This window comes from Populus trichocarpa, chromosome 4 (assembly GCF_000002775.5).
Source record: "Populus trichocarpa isolate Nisqually-1 chromosome 4, P.trichocarpa_v4.1, whole genome shotgun sequence".
Taxonomy (NCBI): Eukaryota; Viridiplantae; Streptophyta; class Magnoliopsida; order Malpighiales; family Salicaceae; genus Populus; species Populus trichocarpa.
This window is the reverse complement of record NC_037288.2, coordinates 19,137,400-19,157,110: the sequence shown is the minus strand read 5'-3', so window position 1 is coordinate 19,157,110 and position 19,711 is coordinate 19,137,400. Positions and strand designations below refer to the sequence as shown.

Here is a 19,711-nt window from a genome sequence, read left to right as displayed (position 1 = left end):
TCATGTTTTTAAAATTGTGTCTATAGAGATAAATAGTATTTTAGTTTAAAAAATAATTAATTAATATTTATATTTTAAATCTATTTGTGAATTTTATCATTTTTCTCCCATTTCATGTCCTTTTCAATTTATTTTATTTTAAAAATAATAATATAAAAGATTGATGGGAAAATAAGATATGTTTTAAAATAAAATAAATAAATTATATTAAGCATATCTAAAACTGATAAGAAAAAAATAAATTAAATTAAGCATAACTAAAACTGATAAGAAAAAAATAATTAATTACTTTTTAAACTAAAATGACTATTTATCTCATCTTACAAAATCAGAAGGATATAATATGTTTTAAAATAAAATAAAAAAATTAAATTAAGCATAATTCAAACTGATAAGAAAAAAATAATTAATTACTTTTGAAACTAAAATGACTATTTATCAAAATCAGAAGGATATAATTTATAATTTACTCTTGTTTTAACTAATCGTGTTGTATATTTGTAATTAATTTAATCCAAGTCTTTGTTGGTTTTGTAATTGGTTTCATATTTTTATTATGCCAATAATTTAATATTTATATGTGCATATAATAAGAACTATGGTATAAAACAAGATTTAATTTAATAATATAAATATTAAAAAAAACCCCTCTAGAGTTATTTATTCAACTACCTATTATTCATTAAAAAATATATATATCCGGGTGGGCTGAGGACGGGGCTGGAAAGGGAAAAGTACCGTGAGTGCAAAAACGTGCCCCAGCTCTGTTTCAGGGTCAACGTCGGATTTTTAACTCTTTTTATCAGAATTCAAAGCGACACCGTTTCAGCGAAGAATATTTTCCTCCTCTCTCTTCACTCCACATTGTTAGACTTGTACTGAAAGAAAACTAGGTTTAAACACCAACCTCTCTCCATCTCCAATTTCTCCCAAATCAAAATCTCTTTCAGAAACCCTAATTTCTCTCCCATCCTCTCTCTTTAATCATGACTCAAGACGTCGAGATGAAAGAGCAGCAGCAGCAACCCTCTAATTCCACCACATCATCCTCTCCTTCCACTCTCCACCGTACGTATTTTTATACGTATTTCTGTAAACATAATCAGGTTTTCGGTTATTTATCTGTAAAGTCTTAATCTTTTTGTGATTGGTTGACTGTTTAGATTTGAAGGAGATTGCGTCGTTAATTGAGACTGGAGCGTATGCGAAGGAAGCGAGGAGGATTGTGAGAGCTGTGAGACTAACTATGACTCTGAGGAGAAAGTTGAAAGCTTCTGTGCTCTCTGCTTTTCTTAATTTTGCTCTTTCGGCGGGATCCGAGCCGTTTAATCGGTTAATTTCCTATCTTCCTAAGGTAATTTATTGAGATTTTTTAGTAGATCGTGTAATTCTAGTTTTTTTTATTGTTGATTTAATTAGTTTTGGTGAATGGGAATGGAAGAATAATGAAGGGTTTTGATTATTGGATCATTTGAAGGGGAAAAATAGGATTTTTCATTGATTGATTATTTATGCTTTTGAAGTGTTTGGTCTGTTTTTAGTTCTTTTTGTAGAGATTAAATGTGAAAGACTAGTGGGTGTTTAGGCAGTGAAGAAAAGTCTGGTACTTTGATAGTTCTGTGAAGAGGATTTTCTTTTTTTGATGCTGGGGGAGGTTGAATCGTGACTATGGTGGTTAATTTTAGTGAATAAATCGAATGAAGGGTATTGGTTAATGGATGGGCAGTTAATCACTCAATGTGAAAGCTTAATCTGTTTGGTGATGGTCAAAGGCAGGCCTTTATAGTTTTTTTGGAGTGTTGTCTGTTTTCAGTTATCGTTGTTATGTTTTTGTAGTGCTTATGTGTGAGTCTTTCGTTGGTGTTTAGGCAGTGAAGTAAAGTTTGATACTTGGATAGTGTTGTCAGGTGAATTCGCTTTGGTGATGTTGCATGCAATTGAATTTGAACGATGTTGGAAGTTTGATTGCTTAATATTTGTGGACAGGAAGATGCGCATGAAATGGAGGTTGATTCTGTGACATCTGTGACTCAAGCTCCTGCAAAATATCCCTTACCGGAACTGGAGATATATTGCTACCTGTTGGTGTTGATATTTCTGATTGATCAGAAGAAATATAATGAGGTGAAGCAGCATATAATTACAGAACGGTTGTACGTTCTTTTTTCTTTTTTCTTCCAGTGAAATAACTACATCAAGTTCTCAACAAAATTGTGCTGCTATATCGCAGGCTAAAACTTGTTCATCAGCTAGCATTGCTCGCTTGAAGAATCTAAATAGGAGGACTGTTGATGTTCTGGCATCAAGGCTGTATTCTTACTACTCACTTAGCTATGAACTCACTGGTGATCTTGCTGAAATCAGAGGGTAAATTTTCTATTTTATTGAATGCATGACCACATCAGTTAAAACATGATTTTGGGTGCATGACGGCATGTACATGGGTCTGGTTGTTTATCTCCTTGATGTCTTGGTGTCTCATCTGCGTTGGTTGATGCACTCACAAAACTATAGCAGGTCTTGATTCTGTTATAGTTTAATCCGTTATTAGCAACCTCATTTGTTAACTAACTTGAGTTTTTTTTTTCACTAACAGTAACCTCCTTGCTCTTCACCGGGTTGCAACATTGCGCCATGATGAGCTGGGCCAGGTAATTTTTCCAGTGATGAGGGACACATTGTGGGTGCTTTGCTGAGTTCTTATACTTGAATGATGTTGTGATGCAGGAAACGCTTCTCAACCTACTGCTCCGAAATTACCTCCATTACAATTTATATGATCAGGCAGAGAAGTTGAGGTCAAAGGCCCCGCGATTTGAGGCTCATTCAAATCAGCAGGTAACACGCACTGGACTCAGTGACAGTTATCCTTATATGTTGAATAATTAAAGCCTACAGTATAGTTGATTTTGATGGAAGAATCTTGTTGGAACATAAACATAACATGAGATATAAGATTGGTTTCTAATGGTTTGCATTCTCCTCCTGGACCTGCTGCCCTTCAAAAAAAAAATCCAGGCTAGCATGTGCTTTTTAAACAATGCTTTGTTGGTCTTGATTTTAGGAATTTAAGTATAGTTGTTTTATGAAACACATATCGTTCTTGCTTGTCTTATATGCCAAATTGATGAAATATTGAATCTTATGGGATTGTTTGTAATGGAATTTCATTGATGTGAAAATAAACAATGTGATTTTCAAGCAATATTCAATATATAAACAAAGTTGATTTATGGTTGTCATTTAAAAAACCATTGGTTCTATTTTATCTTGCAGTTCTGTCGGTATCTCTTCTACTTGGGAAAGATTAGGACAATTCAGTTGGAGTATACTGATGCAAAAGAGTCTCTCCTTCAAGCTGCACGTAAAGCCCCTGCCGCAGCCCTTGGTTTTCGAGTTCTATGCAACAAGTGGGCAGTTATTGTCAGATTGCTGCTAGGAGAAATCCCTGAGAGGACTGTTTTTATGCAGAAAGGCATGGAAAATGCTTTGAGGCCATACTTTGAGCTCACAAATGTAAGTCTAGGTCTTTGAAACTTGAGTCTCTTGATTTGTTTACTGAAAATGGACATCCATCTAGGCTTTACAAATATTGAGTTTGATTTAATTTTTCCGAGGAAGATGCGTCTGGCATGTCAAGGCAAGGTGCTTGAGGTTTTATTGCTGGATTTAATGGAGGCAATATTTGTTGTTTTCAGGCTGTGCGAATAGGGGACTTGGAGCTCTTTAAGTCCATCGCTGAGAAGTTCTCATCCACTTTTAACGCAGACAGGACCCTCAACTTAATTGTTAGACTGCGGCACAATGTTATAAGGACTGGACTTCGCAACATCAGTATCTCTTATTCTCGTATTTCACTGGCTGATGTAGCCAAGAAGTTGAGGTTGGACTCTGCAAATCCTGTTGCAGAGGCTGAGAGCATCGTGGCCAAGGCAATACGAGATGGTGCTATTGATGCTACATTGGATCATGCCAATGGATGGATGGTATCTAAGGAAACAGGGGACATATATTCCACAAATGAACCTCAAATTGCATTTAACTCTAGGATTGCCTTCTGCCTTAACATGCATAATGAGGCAGTACGTGCCCTTAGGTTTCCACCGAATTCCCACAAGGAGAAAGAAAGTGCTGAGAAAAGGAGAGAGAGGCAACAACAAGAGCAAGAGCTTGCGAAGCACATAGCTGAGGAGGACGATGATGAGTTTTGATTTAGCATCTGTGAAGGGGCCTGTCAGTTCATCATGGAACTCTCTCCTCCAGCTCTTTGCCTTTATAATCTGAACTCCATGGCAGGAATCTAGACCTTTTTGAGTCTATCTGTCTCGGTAATTTTTTTTTTTTGTGATTTAGGATTCTTTCTCATAGTCGAGCAACCACTTTTAAACTATATTGAATTGTATGGTGGGTTGCTCTTTTCCTTCCCCAGAATTTATTCTCTCATTGCTGTCATTTGATTTTACTGCATTATTGTCAAATTGATGCACCCGTGCCCAGAGTGTGCCTAGTGACTTAAATTCATAAGAAATGGATACATTAGATAATAAGGTAATATCTAATATTAATTTGCTCGGTATGTTAGTGTTTGGGAATGTGTATTCTTAAAATTGAATTTTTTTTTAAAATAAAAAAATTATATTTTTATATTGTTTTGTTTTGCTGATATCAAAAATAATTTTTTTAATTAAATTTTTTTGATATATTTTTAAATAAAAAATATTTTAAACGCCATGACAATTCTATTCTTGCCAATTACTGTGTATTTTGTGGCTGGCTGTTTTTCTTGACCACAGTATTTGCAACTATAGGATTTTTATCGTGGCATCATATGCACATCTATCATAGGATTGCGAGATACCATTTTCTTGACGGCGTCGTGAAAAAAAATTGAGGGTCTCCATTAAATCTGGGGAAGGCGTGGTGACACATAAATAACAGATTTTATAGTTTCGCTATTTACTGCACGTTAATGTTTTTCTTATGTATATCAAGCACCTATCAAAGGCCGTGGCTGTCATGTAATACCCTAATGCCACAAAGAATTGACTTGTCGCAGAATGTTTTGAGCGGAAACGGTTTCCATATGGAAGTATTGGGAACCATAGCACCAAGTTCCTATCCTGCTCTTACATGTGGTCTATCAACAGATCCATTCTCGCAATGCCTTCTCAGGTACAGAAAACACATTAGCAGCTTATCAATGAAAGTACGATTTATTTTGGGTTTGTATGAGCCTCACAAAGCTTTCAAGCCATTCTGTTTTATAGGGACGAATAAATTTTCTACGAGTGCTTCTGGGTTCCGAATGAAAAGCTTATCAATGAAAGTATGACTTGAAACATAAAAGCAAAATTGAAAGTATAGTGAGAAATGCTTTCCAATTGTCCTGCACGGCAGCAACTGTACCGTGTCTGCTTGGCAAACTAATGGACGTAAGCGATTAATGGGAGCTAGTTAATTAATCGTTTAACTTTATTGCATATTATTTTGCATCAAATATAGCCCACATCTAGAATATCAAAGGGAAAGATAATGGGCGGAGTTACATTTGCGATTGAAGTGGATGCATTGAGGAATAATATGCACTAAAAATAAAAGAACCATCTCTAATTAGAGGTAAAAACACCTTTTTTTTGAGCTACTACTCAGACTCCAATTTCGTACAGTATTTGTTCACTTCCTAGCCAGAGGCAGAGAAAAATGGTTGCTTGAAGCAATCCAACAGCTTTAGAAATGCAATGACTGAGATTAGACTGCTGAGCTCAAACCAAATGACTTGACGATATAGCTTACTCTTTCTGCAAAAGTTCTGGATGTGATCTTTTTACCTGGCACGTAAAAGGGATTTGAAACTGCACCCACAAAGGCAGCATGGAACTTCTGAAAGAACTACAAAAATCCCAAAAAGATTAAAGCAGAAACAATGAGGCAAAACTCAGATCAGGCAATTTACATGATCAAGTAGTCATGCACTTGAGCTATTATTAGATAATGAATTAGCGACAAGGTGAAAGCCATATGGACACTGAAATCTCTAGTAAGGTGGATTGCTGAAACACCTATACTGGTAGGCTGGAAGGTCATTGGCTCTCCATAGACTCGTTTGAGTAAGTTGAGCAACAGAGAAGCCCCTTTTCAAAGAATAAGCATCTTATTGTCCTTATATAAGTATCTATTTCACACAACATAAATACACTCGCTTTGCCACTGTGGTGCTCCTATACATGCAATGGCTGGACAGACCAATATATTACTTAAAGCCCAGACGAGATGCCAGACAAAAAAAACATTCTGTGTAAAGTGCATTACGATAGAAACTTGGTACTCAACACCTCACCACCTCCAACTGCTTCAGCCTTTCTAGTCAGATTATTAGAACCGCCCTCCATCACATCACTTCCAATATCTGATATATACTATGCGCATATAGTTACTCCAGTTCAGACAGATCAGGGGAAAAAAAGACTAGTTGTACACCCTTGCATAGACAAGCTATGAGATCTCTATGTGTCAATATATTAAATAAGACTAAACAACCATCACCACACCAGACACGGGTAGAAAAGTTCACTTGAACTTATTTACGTAAGCAGATTTGAAATGGCATTTACTTCTGTGCATACAATGTTGCACTACAACTAGGAGAATGACACCTAAATATTTCATAGATCTTGATACACAACGCATTAGCACGCCTTAGCAATGCCATATCTAAGCTTCTAACTAACAGAAAGCGAAGTGGGGTGAAGTGAATTTTGATCCGTGTCCCATAAGTAATTAAGCCAATAATACCAGAAGCTAGTACGTGATCCTCACATTTCTTACATCTGCATCCCTGACATCTAAATCCAAAGTGACCAAGATGAATTTCACCTTCGTGTTAGTCAAATAACCATACCTGAAGACAACAATAACACATTATGTCAGGATACCAAACTCACCATGAACTACACCATCTTGAAGCTATTTGAACATCGAGCAACCAAAATAACTTCTTACACTTAATAAATCTCAGTTGGATAAAGCAATCCAAGGAACGTCTCATTCAGCATCGGGCCAGATTTCTTCGGGTTATTCACTAAACAAATTCACACTCACAATCAGACACAATACGAATTTCACATTCAAACCACAAACCATATAAATTATTAACCACTAATGCATCCAGAAACACAAAGATCATAATCCAAAACCAGGGGCCATACATTTTCCTAACCAAGTCCCCGGACTTCTTTATATTTTATAAGAACCCCATAAACCAACTAAAAGTCACGACTCAAGTCTTGAAAAAAATCCTCAAACATAGAAACAATAAATCTTGACCCTTTTTTGATAATTAGGCCACAACTTAGTTCATAAAGACAATAAATCCACACACATATGGATCAATTAAAATCAAAATAAGCACAAGTAAGACTAACCTCTCTCATCGACCACGTCAAGGGAGCAGTGAACTATGTGGTGGAGCTCATAAGAGTCCATCGTCTGCTTCAGTAAAACTCTGTATGTACAGTGGATTGTTCTGTTTGACAGAGACAATCATCAAATTTCATGGAAAGATTGTATGATGATAAAACGAATGTGGGAGATGGGGGGAGGTGCACCTGACGACCGAAGATCGCGACACAGACGATCATCTGCTCCAGTCTCAGAGGATTACAGTGTGCTGTCTCTCAGGTTTTGGCCTTTGGAATGGTGTTTCTCTCGGTCTTTCTTTGTTTGAACAGACAGGAAAGCTTCCATTACTAAGACCAGACCAAAGGCCTGATTTCAAAACATGGGCTCAAGGCCCTAATAATTAATTCAAATATGTTAGGGTCAAAGAAAGCCCAAACTACTGGATTTTGAAGTATCTGTCAAGGTCCAAGATTACATTTCTGCACCTCATTATATCTTCCGGGCATACACACATTTTGCAGTAATGATTGCTTCAAAGTGTTTTTAATCTGAAAATATATTAAAATAATATTTTTTATTTTTTTAAAATTATTTTTTATTTCAGCATATTAAAATAAATTAAAAATATAAAAATAATTTAAAGTTTTCAAAAATATTTTTAAAACAAAATACCATTTAAAATCTTACTGACAGGTATCTTCATGCTAAAGGTTTGCGGAAAGTCCTCCACTGCTTCTCTATCCTCACGTGATGACAAGGACTCTCCCATCACCTTATTTGTAGATTCGATTTTTATAAGATATTATTGCTTTGATTTGACGAAAAAGAAAAGGAAAGGAAAAGGTATCTAATTCATTCTTTAAAACTTAGAAAGGCAAGTTGTCTTGTAATTTTTGCTGACCAACAAGTTTATTCTTCTTAATTCAGCCCTAATTCTATTCCCTAAACTACCCTCTTCAATATGTTATTTTTATTGTATTTTGTTTTCAATTATCATTATTTTACACGCAATGTTTTTATAAAAAATTACTTCGTTGCTTATCAGGTCATTAGATCTCCTAGAATTAGACCTAGAAGTTGCTATTTGAGACAATTTTATTAATTTTTTAGAATTTTTCAGATTTATTATTTTATTTGGATTATATTTTAATTCCCTTTATACTTTTTCACTTGAAGTTGTTTCATTTCCTAACCTATGTAAAAGTCTTACAAATCTAGGAGATAAATCACCGTATATTTATTTTTTAGATAATAAAACTATAAATTTATAATTCATATCTATAACCCTTTTTACTTATTAATTTTTTTATATTTTATGTGATATTATTATTCTATTAGCTTTCACCTGCATCAAAAATTATAAATTAATAAAAGATGAGTTATAAAACATATAAAACACTATTAATTAGGTTAAGTAAACAACAATTGGGTTCATGTTATTAATTAAAAAAAACATCCTTCTTATACATTTGTTGAAAAAAAATTATAAATAAAAATCAGTTTTTGGTTTTATAAAAAAAAACTATTGTTATTATTTCTACTTTTTTATTTTAATTTTAGCATTAATACTATTTTTAGCGTACGTTCACAGTTCATGTAATATTTTTTAATCATTATCTTGTATTTCTTTTTAAGAAAAACATTATCTTATACCTTGCATGTATGATTTCAAATTCGAATACGAAGATACGAATACTCATGGACTTGTTCGTGGGAGACCATATTTTCTAACCAAAATAACGGTTTGGCAGGTAACCTACCAGTCTACCACCATATGCCACGTCAGCTTTTGTCATCCCCTCGACCACCTTCCTCTTCACTCTTCACCTTCACTTGTTTGTCTTCTCTGTAAATTAACAAGCTTTTTTGATCTTCACTGAAAATAATGGCAGACTTACTGCACAAGCCATTGCTGGACATTGAGGAACAACCACGGACCAGTAAGAAAACCCCACGTGTTGCCTCTCTTGATGTCTTTCGTGGTCTCTGTGTCTTTGTAAGCTACTAAGCTCCCTGTCATTTTTTATCTCTCGATCTTGATTTAGTTTAAAAGCTCTGGATCCTGCTTCGTTGTTTTCTTATAAAGTTGTGACTTATTTGCTTGTCGAGTTGGATCCTGCTGTTTTCTTTTCTTGAACTGGTTCGACTTTCTGGGGTCTCTCTGTTTGGTTTTTGAGAAAATCTTGGCAAAGACACTATGATACAATCCTCGTTGTTCACCTTGATTGGATCGTTTCTTTACTTGAAATCAAGAACTGAACAGCTTAGCTTAACTTGAACTTTTTGCTTAGTTCATAAGCTGAAGCATATAAGCTTCATGAAAAACTAAACTTAATTATGATCTGCTTTGAAATATTGGTTGTTTTCAGCTAATGATGCTAGTTGATTATGGCGGGGCAATTGTTCCAATTATAGCTCATTCTCCATGGAACGGACTTCACTTGGCAGATTTTGTGATGCCCTTCTTTCTTTTCACTGCTGGGGTTTCTCTTGCTCTTGTTTACAAGGTACTATCCCCTCTTAATTCAAGAAATCGGTGTTTCCTAAGGCAATTCAATATCTTAAGAATAACGGTTCATTTTAGACCCAGAGATCATTCTGGTGATTCTACTTGTACATAGATATTTCAACCACCAAGTTATTATTGGATATTGAAATATGATTGTAAGAAAACCAATTAACTGGATGCAATTAAATTGAACGCTTTCTTTCTGTATACAATTTCAGAGAGTACCAAACAGAATAGAAGCCACACGGAAGGCGGTGCTAAGGGCAGTAGAACTATTTTTGCTAGGTGTAATTCTTCAAGGTAGCATGCATTATCTGACTTTCTCTAGGGAAGTGAAGTTTTACAATGTTTTTCTGTATGTAATATGGAACACACCCTTTTGAATTCAGGTGGCTACTTTCATGGAATAAATTCCTTGACGTATGGTGTTGACATGAAAAGAATACGTTGGCTTGGAATTTTGCAGGTGCATAGATTTTTAAATTAATGGTTCTGAACTAGTGTTGAGTTTTCCAATGAGAAATAATCTGTTCATGGTACTTTCCTTCGGGATTGTCGTTCTAATTGGCATATATTTTGCTGTGATATATACGCATATATTGCTAGTACTAATTTGAATCTTCACAAGGACAAGTTATTGAGAGTAGTAGAGAAGTATCATCCTTCATGAAGAAATGCTAGGAAACTTCACTCTACCTTTAGATGGTACTGAAGAAATGATTGCACAGAAGTATCCACATCAGTTTCCTTCTCAATTAAATTAGATAGGCAGTGTAATTAGCCACACGGATAAACAAATTTTATTGTATCTACATTATATACATACTGTTCAACTCTTGTTTATTATCATTCTGGTCAGATGCAAAAAATACACCTCAGTACTACCCACATGATATTCAAGCACTGCACATGACCTTTATGGTCTTCGTTTGAGTCCTTAACAAGTTCCTGGTTTCTTTCTGCATATTATGCTCGCACTTTGTTGACTTGTGTTAATTGTCATTCAAGCCAGAGAATATCTATTGGATACATTTTTGCTGCTTTATGTGAGATCTGGCTTTCATGTCGATCGCGGAGAGATGTAAGCTTTCTCAAGAGTTATTACTGGCATTGGTAAGCTTAACATTTGAGATTGCATTTCGCTCTTAAACTCCAAGGATAGTGAATATCTAATAACAACGTTTTTTACTTTGATAATCTCAGTTTTTCATGTTGATGCCAAGTATCAGACCTTGTTTCCTTTCCCTCTCTTACTTTTATGAGCTGATAAAAGGGATTAATTTGAATTGATTAACTAAAGATGGATTCATGTTTGGTGCACGACAGATTGATGATTCTTTGTTTCCTTTAACTTAGCAGGCAGAGTGGATTATGATAGCCAAAAACTTGTATTCCTTTCCTATTTCATTGACTATAAAAATTATGTTTTCTAGGGGTGCAGCGTTTTCACTATCTGCAATATACTGGGGATTATTGTATGGTTTATATGTTCCGGATTGGCAATTTGAAATGTCCAATGCAACTTCCTCTGTGTTTCCAACAAATCACAGCTATGTTTACATGGTGAGGTGCCTAAAATCTTGTTGGTTGATGTCCCAATTCATGATCTAATACTTCCCTACTTACACAAAAGCTTACACAGGTAAAATGTTCTGTAAGGGGTGATCTTGGACCTGCTTGTAATTCAGCTGGAATGATTGATCGCTATGTACTTGGCATTGATCACCTATATAAAAAACCTGTTTACAGAAACCTGAAGGTATCCTAAGCAGTTCATTTTTGCGTGTCTATTCATCTACGAAGTCCTTTGACCTTAATGAAGTTTCACTTTATAGGAGTGCAATATGTCCACCAATGGCCAAGTTCCAGAGAGTGCACCTTCCTGGTGTCATGCTCCTTTTGATCCTGAAGGTGTTTTAAGGTGGCCAATCAAACCTCTTTTATGCTTTGCTTTCTCGAAGGCAGTTCTTCTTTGCTTTAATATTCTACTCGCCTAAATATTCATACTTCAACCACTACCTCAATCAGTGTGGTGCCTATTTAGGAGGGCTACAGGTTCTTAGTGTTAGCTTCGGGTCATGTCATACTGACAGCTTACACAGTTCATGGGTTATTATCTTTCCATATTATCTTCATAAACATAAGCAGGATATCTTTTTTGCGCGAATTGGCCCTTTGCTATGGAACAGTGACTCGAATTCTCTGTAACCTTCTAACAATGATTTATTTCACAGCTCCATAACAGCTGCAGTGGCTTGCATAATTGGACTTCAATATGGTCATAGTCTTGCTCACTTGCAGGTGAAAACATAGCTGTCCTCTCCATTCTCTTCTTAATTCTTATTATTGTTCTCAATCATTTAGTGGGAGTTGCAAAAATAATTCAATAGAAAAACAAGTGCCAAAACCGTTTTATTTACGCATGCTGCGACCTTGAACAGCACTATTAACAAATTACTTTGTCATATTACACAAATGCTTTGCAGGACCACAAGCAACGCATGCAAAACTGGATCCTGTTCTCATTGTCACTTCTTTTGGTTGGATTGCTCCTTGCTGTTGTAGGTATGCACTCTAATGACTCATAATCTCTCCTAGAATGAATCAATGGAAGATTCTTGCTGCAAAGACAGCATTAATATAATCGAAACAGTTTTAATTTCTTGAAAACATAAATTGTCTTGTGTTTTGAACAGGGGGGTGTTGAGATGTTATACCTTGCAGATGTGCAAGAATTCTCCAGCTAATTGCACAAGAATGCAGTAGCATATAACGCTTTTCTTTGCAAAATAACATTGAATCTTTGATTTTGCTCCTCCTTTTCTTTCCAGGCGATCCCGTGAATAAATCCTTGTACACATTTGGCTATATGCTGATTACTTGTGCTTCAGCGGGGATCACATATTCTGCTATTTACTTGTTGGTAAGTTCATAAGAACAAACAATTGCTTATCATTTCTATTTTCGGAAATCCATAGTAATGAAAACACTATTTACTCTTTGTTTCAGGTAGATGTATATGGTTATAGATGCTTGACGTTTGCTTTGGAGTGGATGGGAAAGCATTCTTTGAGTATTTTCGTTCTCATAACCTCCAACTTAGCTGTTATAGCAATACAAGGATTCTACTGGAAAGCTCCTGAAAATAACTTGGTAAGCATTTAGGATCACTAGCATTTTTTTCACTCATTACTCAATAGAAAGTTCGAGGATGATTAAACATTCTCTTGTTATGCTCATTTGCTCAACAGATTCAATGGATTGTTACCCGGTTCGTGCGCAGATGATTAAAGTAGTTCGGAGCTTAGCTAGGATAGTAGTCACGCTTTTTCTCATTTCCTTGTAAATTTTTCCGAAGATGCTCATAGTTTCATGGCCACAAGAAGGACAACGCAAACTATATTTCAGCATAGCAGTGAATGATGGAAACTGTGGATTCTTCAAGTGGTTTTAGGGCCATCACTGGGGCCCAGATTTCTGATAAATGAGCTCAAGACGAAGAGAAAAATTCAAAGTTTCTGACTGCAGTTCAATTTTTAATGTATTGTTATTAAAAACCAATCATTATTATATTTTCAAAATCATGAAAGAAAAAAAATTGAAAGAAGATATGTGGTCAGATAATCGTGATTTCAGTAACTAAACTTTATAAAACTCTTTATTTTGAGTTCTTTGACTTCCTATGTTTTGAAAAAACAATCAATCAAGTACACCTATTCTGAGATATCCTTCTCGAGAGTAATCAAAAGGGTATTTTTGAATGATTTGTACTTGGTTGATCATTATTTGAAAGTGCAAGAACTTCAACCAATAATTAAAATAAAGAAATTCAAGTAGAGATTTCTATAAAGTAGAAGCACTGAATTTATGGCTTTCTCGATCTGTATTTACCAGTGAAGTTGTCTTGGATTGTGTTTTCGGATCACTGTTATTGGCTTTTAGTTCAAGAACCCAAACGAGGACAACTCACCTCAATTTCACTAACCTTCGTTTCAAGACTTAACACCTAATTATTCAGTGCATGTCTTAATCCACTTTGGCATTTGAATACAGTAAAGCAGTTCGTAGCCACCCCATGACAACTATTTTCCAGCGGATGCGTTGTTGTGCCCCTTAATCATCAATGATTAAGTGACCCCACCTTCATTGATTTTCGAGATTTGTGAAATAATTAATCAAGCTTTTCATGCCATTTGGAAGAGAATATTCCGGATAGGCTCTTCTTTTTCTTGGCCACCATTATTGTGGATAATGTTGAGCCATCATCTATTCTCGCATTAATAAAATCTCACGTACCTTTCTCGAATTAAAAAAAAATAAAAATCGTTACTTTTTCTCGTACACCTAGCTAGGAACTTCCACTCAGATAGTTTCCAAGTGTTGAGTATACTCTTGACTGGGTTTTGATCTATACCACTGCATTAATTTATATATACAGTCTACAGATTATAAGGAGAGACCCAGAATTTCCCCAGGCCTGTATGTTATGCCTCGCCAAGAGTTCCTCAGCATGACCCATGAAGAAGATACCAAGAATATGAGAAAGCAAAAGGAGTCAATATCCAAGATTCTGATGAGTGTACATGCAATATATATTATTTTGTTTCGTGTATTATGCATGTGACTTTTAGGTAGATGATAAAATAAGTTTCTGAGTTTTGTGCAGGCGCGCAGGATTCTAATTTACAGTGCTGCTACCTGGTCTTTACTCGTACTTTCTTCTGATAATGTTGCCTGGGTAATCATCCTCGTATATGATGCTTGGTTTGTTGCTTTTGTAACAACTGCCCATGTATAAAATCAATCTGTTGTTCATGTATTAATTATCCCACGAATATCAACAAAGGAGAGCCGGCTGGTGGTGGCCGGATTATGCATGATGTCATCGCAAAATCAAATCTTGCTTTTGATATTGCAAGAACCACCGTAGCAAACCACATTTATGATGATACCAGGCTAATCAAAACTCTCTCTCTCTCTCTTCCTCGTTGCTTTCGTTGGCTACGTGGGCAACAAGCTAACTGGCTGGCTGGGCCACAGAAATGCCACCATTATATTTCAAAAAAATTAAAAATGAAGCGACCGTTGGGGGCGTCGGGATCTTGAGAAGGGTAGACAAGTCCCTCTCCTTCACATTCCCCAACGGCTATAAGATTGTAAGAAGGCTCTGGAACAATCTAGCCGTTTGGGGTACCGGACACGTGTCGTGGCTAGAATGGTGATGATATGTACAAGTGAATTGAGTCGTTTGATACAAAATGTCTGGTCCTTTTCTTTTGTTTGGCATTTATTTATTATTCAATAGAATATTACGTTAGCATTTTATTTTCCCAACTAAATAAATGTTCGGGACAGTTAATGGTGTGTGTTTAAGGCGATGTTGTAAACTCGGAATGTTCTTGTAGGCTGACTCGTGGTCAAAATTGATCTGGTTAAAATAATAATAAAAAAAAAAATCTTGACTGGCTTAATTAAAAAACTAGATTAACTTACTAATTCCATCAAAAAAAAATTATCTTTTATTTTTTAATATATTTTTAAAAATAATATCATTTTGATTGTTTTTAAAATTAAATTTATTAAGATAGTGACTTGAGTTTGTGTTTCCTAATAAAATCAAATCATATCTCACATCAAGAGAATTAATTTAAATTGACTCGAGTCAACTCATTTAAAAAAAATCAAATAAAATTTTTTTATAAAAAAATTAATAAATTTTTAATCAGGTTTTATCCAAATCACAAGTCAATTCAGGTTTTTTATTAAGTTAAACTAAGCTAATATTTTCTATTTTTTCTTCGGCCCGGACTGGTCTAAACAGGTTTTTCAACATGGGAGTTACATCACAAGATTAAATGTACATTTCAAATTATTATGACTCAGTGAAATCAAAATGAAGCGAGGGAGGGAGGGAGGGAGGAGATAAGACTGCATTCCGGCGAGTGCTTGTGATGGCGTCATTTAAAATACTGCCTTTGATAGGTAAGGAGAGGCCCATCAATAACACCACTACCCACAGCAAAGCCACTTCGGCAATCATTCTACCTCATAAAGGACTTATCTTTTTATCCTCTCTTTTCCTTTTGGATTAATAAATAATGAAAAGAAACACCCTTCTTCTACAATTTACACGTACTGATTGCACTAAGCATTTGTTTTGTTTTTAGAAAATGACATTAGGCCTTTTTTGTTTGGTAAACTTAGTCATGGAATATCAAAAATTATATGAAAATACCTATAAAACCAAAAAGATTAAGCATATTTTTATCAATATTATTCAAATAACTGTGCACATACCATAGGAAACTTTACTTTTTTATCATATGAAAAAAATTATACTTTTATTGCATGTAGAATTTTATTATCATGTCATTTTTTTCGACATTGAAGTATTCCTAAATATATATTGGGACTCTATTTGTTATTATGACCATGATAGTTTTTAAATGTATTTTTTACTTGAAAATATATTAAAATAATTTTTTTATTTGTTTTTAAATATATTTTTGATATCAACATATCAAAATGATATGAATACATAAAAAAATTAATTTAATGTAAAAAAGATAAAATAAATTTTGTTTTAGAACCGTTTTTAAAACAGAAACAAACGAGATCGAAGTGATTCTTCAGAGATAAGATTTGAGACAAATCATTTATACATGGACTGGCTTGTTCACATGGTTTTTTTCCACAACCTCTACTTGAATCCAAATTTGAGACAAAAGACGTGAAACCAACTACTCTTTACCATAGATAGAGCCTTCAGAATTGAAGGGTTGTGTAATTGATACTTGATCGATGATTAACGTTGTTCTAATTTCATTACCTATTTTTCTAACCCAAGCATCATTGTCGTTCAAATATTTGTATAGATGGGAATTATTGTCACAAATATAACCCTAATGGATCATAAAAGAGGACTCGTTTGTTCTTCTCCATATACTATGGAGCCATGTTCCTTCCTGCATTTCAAGCACGTTCATGGCAGAAATTAATGCTGATGGGGCGCCTAATGTGTTCATGGACTGCATTTCACACTTTCATAGCATTTCTATGGCAGCAAATCTATAACCATTAGAGGCAAAGACATACTCTAATTCTCACTACCGAACTAATTAACTACACCCAATGCAAAATAAACAACGAACCAATACAAATATAAGTTCGGTTTGGTTTCATAGATTGATCCGAAAGATTTAGTATCCTAAAACTTAATCTGGGTTAGGTTTTTAATTGACGTAATCAAGTTATTAGTAACACACGGTTAAGACAGTTAAATCTGGTTAAATCAACATCAAGAAAAACCTTATAATTAATTCAATGATATGGGATTTAATCTGATAGCCTAACAATCATTTTTCCTTTCAAATCAGCCCTCCAATCGTGTACAATAATCATGTCCAAAACATTATACCGTGACTGTGTAAGAACTGGGTCCAGAAGGGTGTGCGAAATGAAGACAAGCTGGGGACTGGAGAAAAATAAAACGAAAATAAGAGTTTCAAGTTCGAGAGAAAAAGCAAGGAACGAAAGAGGACAAGAGATGACCGTTGGTCGCGTGGCTTTGGTTGGATGCCAGGCTGACCCATTGAGTCCCCATAGCTAAACCTTCTCACCCTGTATAAAAAAGGAGATGATGAGCCATCACATGGCCTATCTGTACAACTGGTCCCACCCCTGTTTCCTCTCTCTACAACCCATCCTCTCTGTCTCTCTACCCTCTCCTAGGTCCAGCAGCAAACATTGTTTTGTTCCCAAAAGGCCCCTGTCTTATCCAGAACACGCAACATTTTCATACCCTTCTCTTCCTTCTTTAAAAGGACTGACCACCTTAGGCCACTCACACAGTTACAAGCCGAGAGAGACGCAAAAGCTTGTGACAAGAGAATTAATTGTACCGAGAAAGGATCTTTAGATCAAAAAAATGTCAAAGGAAGTGAGTGAAGTAGGGCAAACTCACGGGAAAGATTATGTTGATCCACCACCTGCACCACTTCTTGACTTGGGTGAACTCAAGCTCTGGTCTTTCTATAGAGCTCTCATAGCTGAGTTCATTGCTACCCTTCTTTTCCTCTATGTCACTGTGGCTACTGTTATAGGCCACAAGTCAAACAAAGACCCTTGTGACGGAGTTGGTTTGCTTGGCATTGCATGGGCTTTTGGTGGCATGATCTTTATCCTTGTTTACTGCACCGCTGGTATCTCTGGTAAGAACCACCTTGTTTTAACTCCTATATTAAGTCCATAGAATAAAAGTTAACAGCTTTGTTAGTTTTTTTGTGTGTGGTAGTACCAGGGTATCCTCCGGCCCCTTCCGGGACAGCTTTGTAATTAGTTATTTAATACTTGCCAAGAGTTCTGGTTTCTCCATGCATGTTCATTACTCCGCTCTTAACCAACTTAAAAATGTTTTGTGTGTGCTAGAGACATATCTTGTAGTAGAACTTGGAAGTTTTGTGCTCCAAAATCAGGTCTTTGTGTGGTTTGTTAATGGGTTTTGTTCCTTTTTTGGTTACAGGTGGACATATTAACCCAGCAGTCACTTTTGGGCTGTTCTTGGCCAGGAAAGTATCACTGATCAGGGCTGTGGCTTACATGGTGGCTCAATGCTTGGGTGCTATCTGTGGTGTTGGCTTGGTCAAGGCCTTCATGAAGAAAAACTACAACTCTCTTGGTGGTGGTGCTAACACAGTAGCCATGGGATACAACACTGGCACAGCTTTGGGTGCTGAGATTATTGGCACTTTTGTGCTTGTTTACACTGTTTTCTCTGCAACTGACCCTAAGAGAAGTGCACGTGACTCCCACGTCCCTGTAAGCAGTACTACTAGTAAACTGTAGTAATTGCTTTTCATGCGTTACTGTTTTGTTACTCTATCAAGTCATGTAGTTAAACTCTGTTAATTAAGTTTGGATTTAGTTTTGATAACATAACATGTTTTTGGAAACAGGTGTTGGCTCCACTTCCAATCGGGTTTGCTGTGTTCATGGTACACTTGGCCACAATCCCTATAACTGGTACTGGCATCAACCCTGCCAGGAGCTTCGGCGCTGCTGTCATCTTCAACAATGAAAAAGCCTGGGATGATCATGTAAGAAGCCAGATAATTTCAAAGCACAAGTTATATTCTGACGTTGTTTTGATACTTTTTTGTATATACGGAGAGTTAAATAGTAATTAACATGTGCATAATTTGATGGACATGCAGTGGATTTTCTGGGTTGGGCCATTTGTGGGAGCATTAGCAGCTGCTGCATACCACCAGTACATTTTGAGAGCGGCAGCAATCAAGGCTTTGGGATCTTTCCGTAGCAACCCCGCCAACTAAAGAGGAAAACCACCTTAAAAAAAAAAGGAAGGACAAGAAAAGAAAAGAGCGCTTGTCTTTAGCCTTCACTCTTTTACTCACTCCGTCACTCTATTTGTTTGTTTGTGTGTATGAGATCGGATTACGATGGACCTTTCTTCTTTTGCCCACTTATTTATAATTTTAATCTTTCTTTGTTAGTTTGGCCTTGTATCATTGTCATGGGGAGTTGTGCCCAATTAATTACCTCTCTTTTCTTATCACCTCTCTCTTTTCTCTGCTTGGACAATCTTTACTGCTGCTACCACTGATGAACTAGCTACCTCACTTGATAAAAAAAAAATGGCTAATGGGGTTTGTTAGTGAGTGGTCAATTATGGTTTGTTTGGCTGGTTGCGGTTGTTTTTCAAATAGTTTTTCGTGCTAATTTTTTAAAAATTATTTTTAACATCAATACATTTTGCACTAAAAACATATTAATTTGGAATTAATA

General features: G+C 35.7%; 2 protein-coding genes and 1 pseudogene across 2 annotated transcripts; 2 read left to right on the top strand and 1 right to left on the bottom strand.

Annotated features, from left to right (window-relative positions):
• The first annotated feature begins 843 nt into the window (after nt 1–843).
• LOC7470413 (probable 26S proteasome non-ATPase regulatory subunit 3) lies at nt 844–4,478 on the top strand. The gene is made up of 8 exons (XM_002306153.4): nt 844–1,068; nt 1,164–1,354; nt 1,987–2,124; nt 2,231–2,367; nt 2,597–2,651; nt 2,728–2,838; nt 3,277–3,516; nt 3,699–4,478. The coding sequence occupies exons 1-8, from the start codon at nt 987–989 to the stop codon at nt 4,209–4,211; spliced, it is 1,467 nt and encodes a 488-aa protein (XP_002306189.1). The 5' UTR covers nt 844–986; the 3' UTR covers nt 4,212–4,478.
• A 976-nt stretch (nt 4,479–5,454) lies between these two features.
• LOC18097910 (uncharacterized) lies at nt 5,455–7,804 on the bottom strand (annotated as a pseudogene).
• A 1,427-nt stretch (nt 7,805–9,231) lies between these two features.
• LOC7453650 (uncharacterized) lies at nt 9,232–19,481 on the top strand. Its single transcript, XM_052452163.1, has 17 exons — nt 9,232–9,394; nt 9,768–9,905; nt 10,126–10,207; nt 10,297–10,373; nt 10,920–11,020; nt 11,341–11,470; nt 11,550–11,666; nt 11,743–11,828; nt 12,142–12,208; nt 12,394–12,472; nt 12,739–12,830; nt 12,917–13,060; nt 13,159–13,182; nt 17,826–18,117; nt 18,429–18,724; nt 18,862–19,002; nt 19,120–19,481. The coding sequence occupies exons 1-17, from the start codon at nt 9,284–9,286 to the stop codon at nt 19,237–19,239; spliced, it is 2,097 nt and encodes a 698-aa protein (XP_052308123.1). The 5' UTR covers nt 9,232–9,283; the 3' UTR covers nt 19,240–19,481.
• Nucleotides 19,482–19,711: the final 230 nt, after the last annotated feature.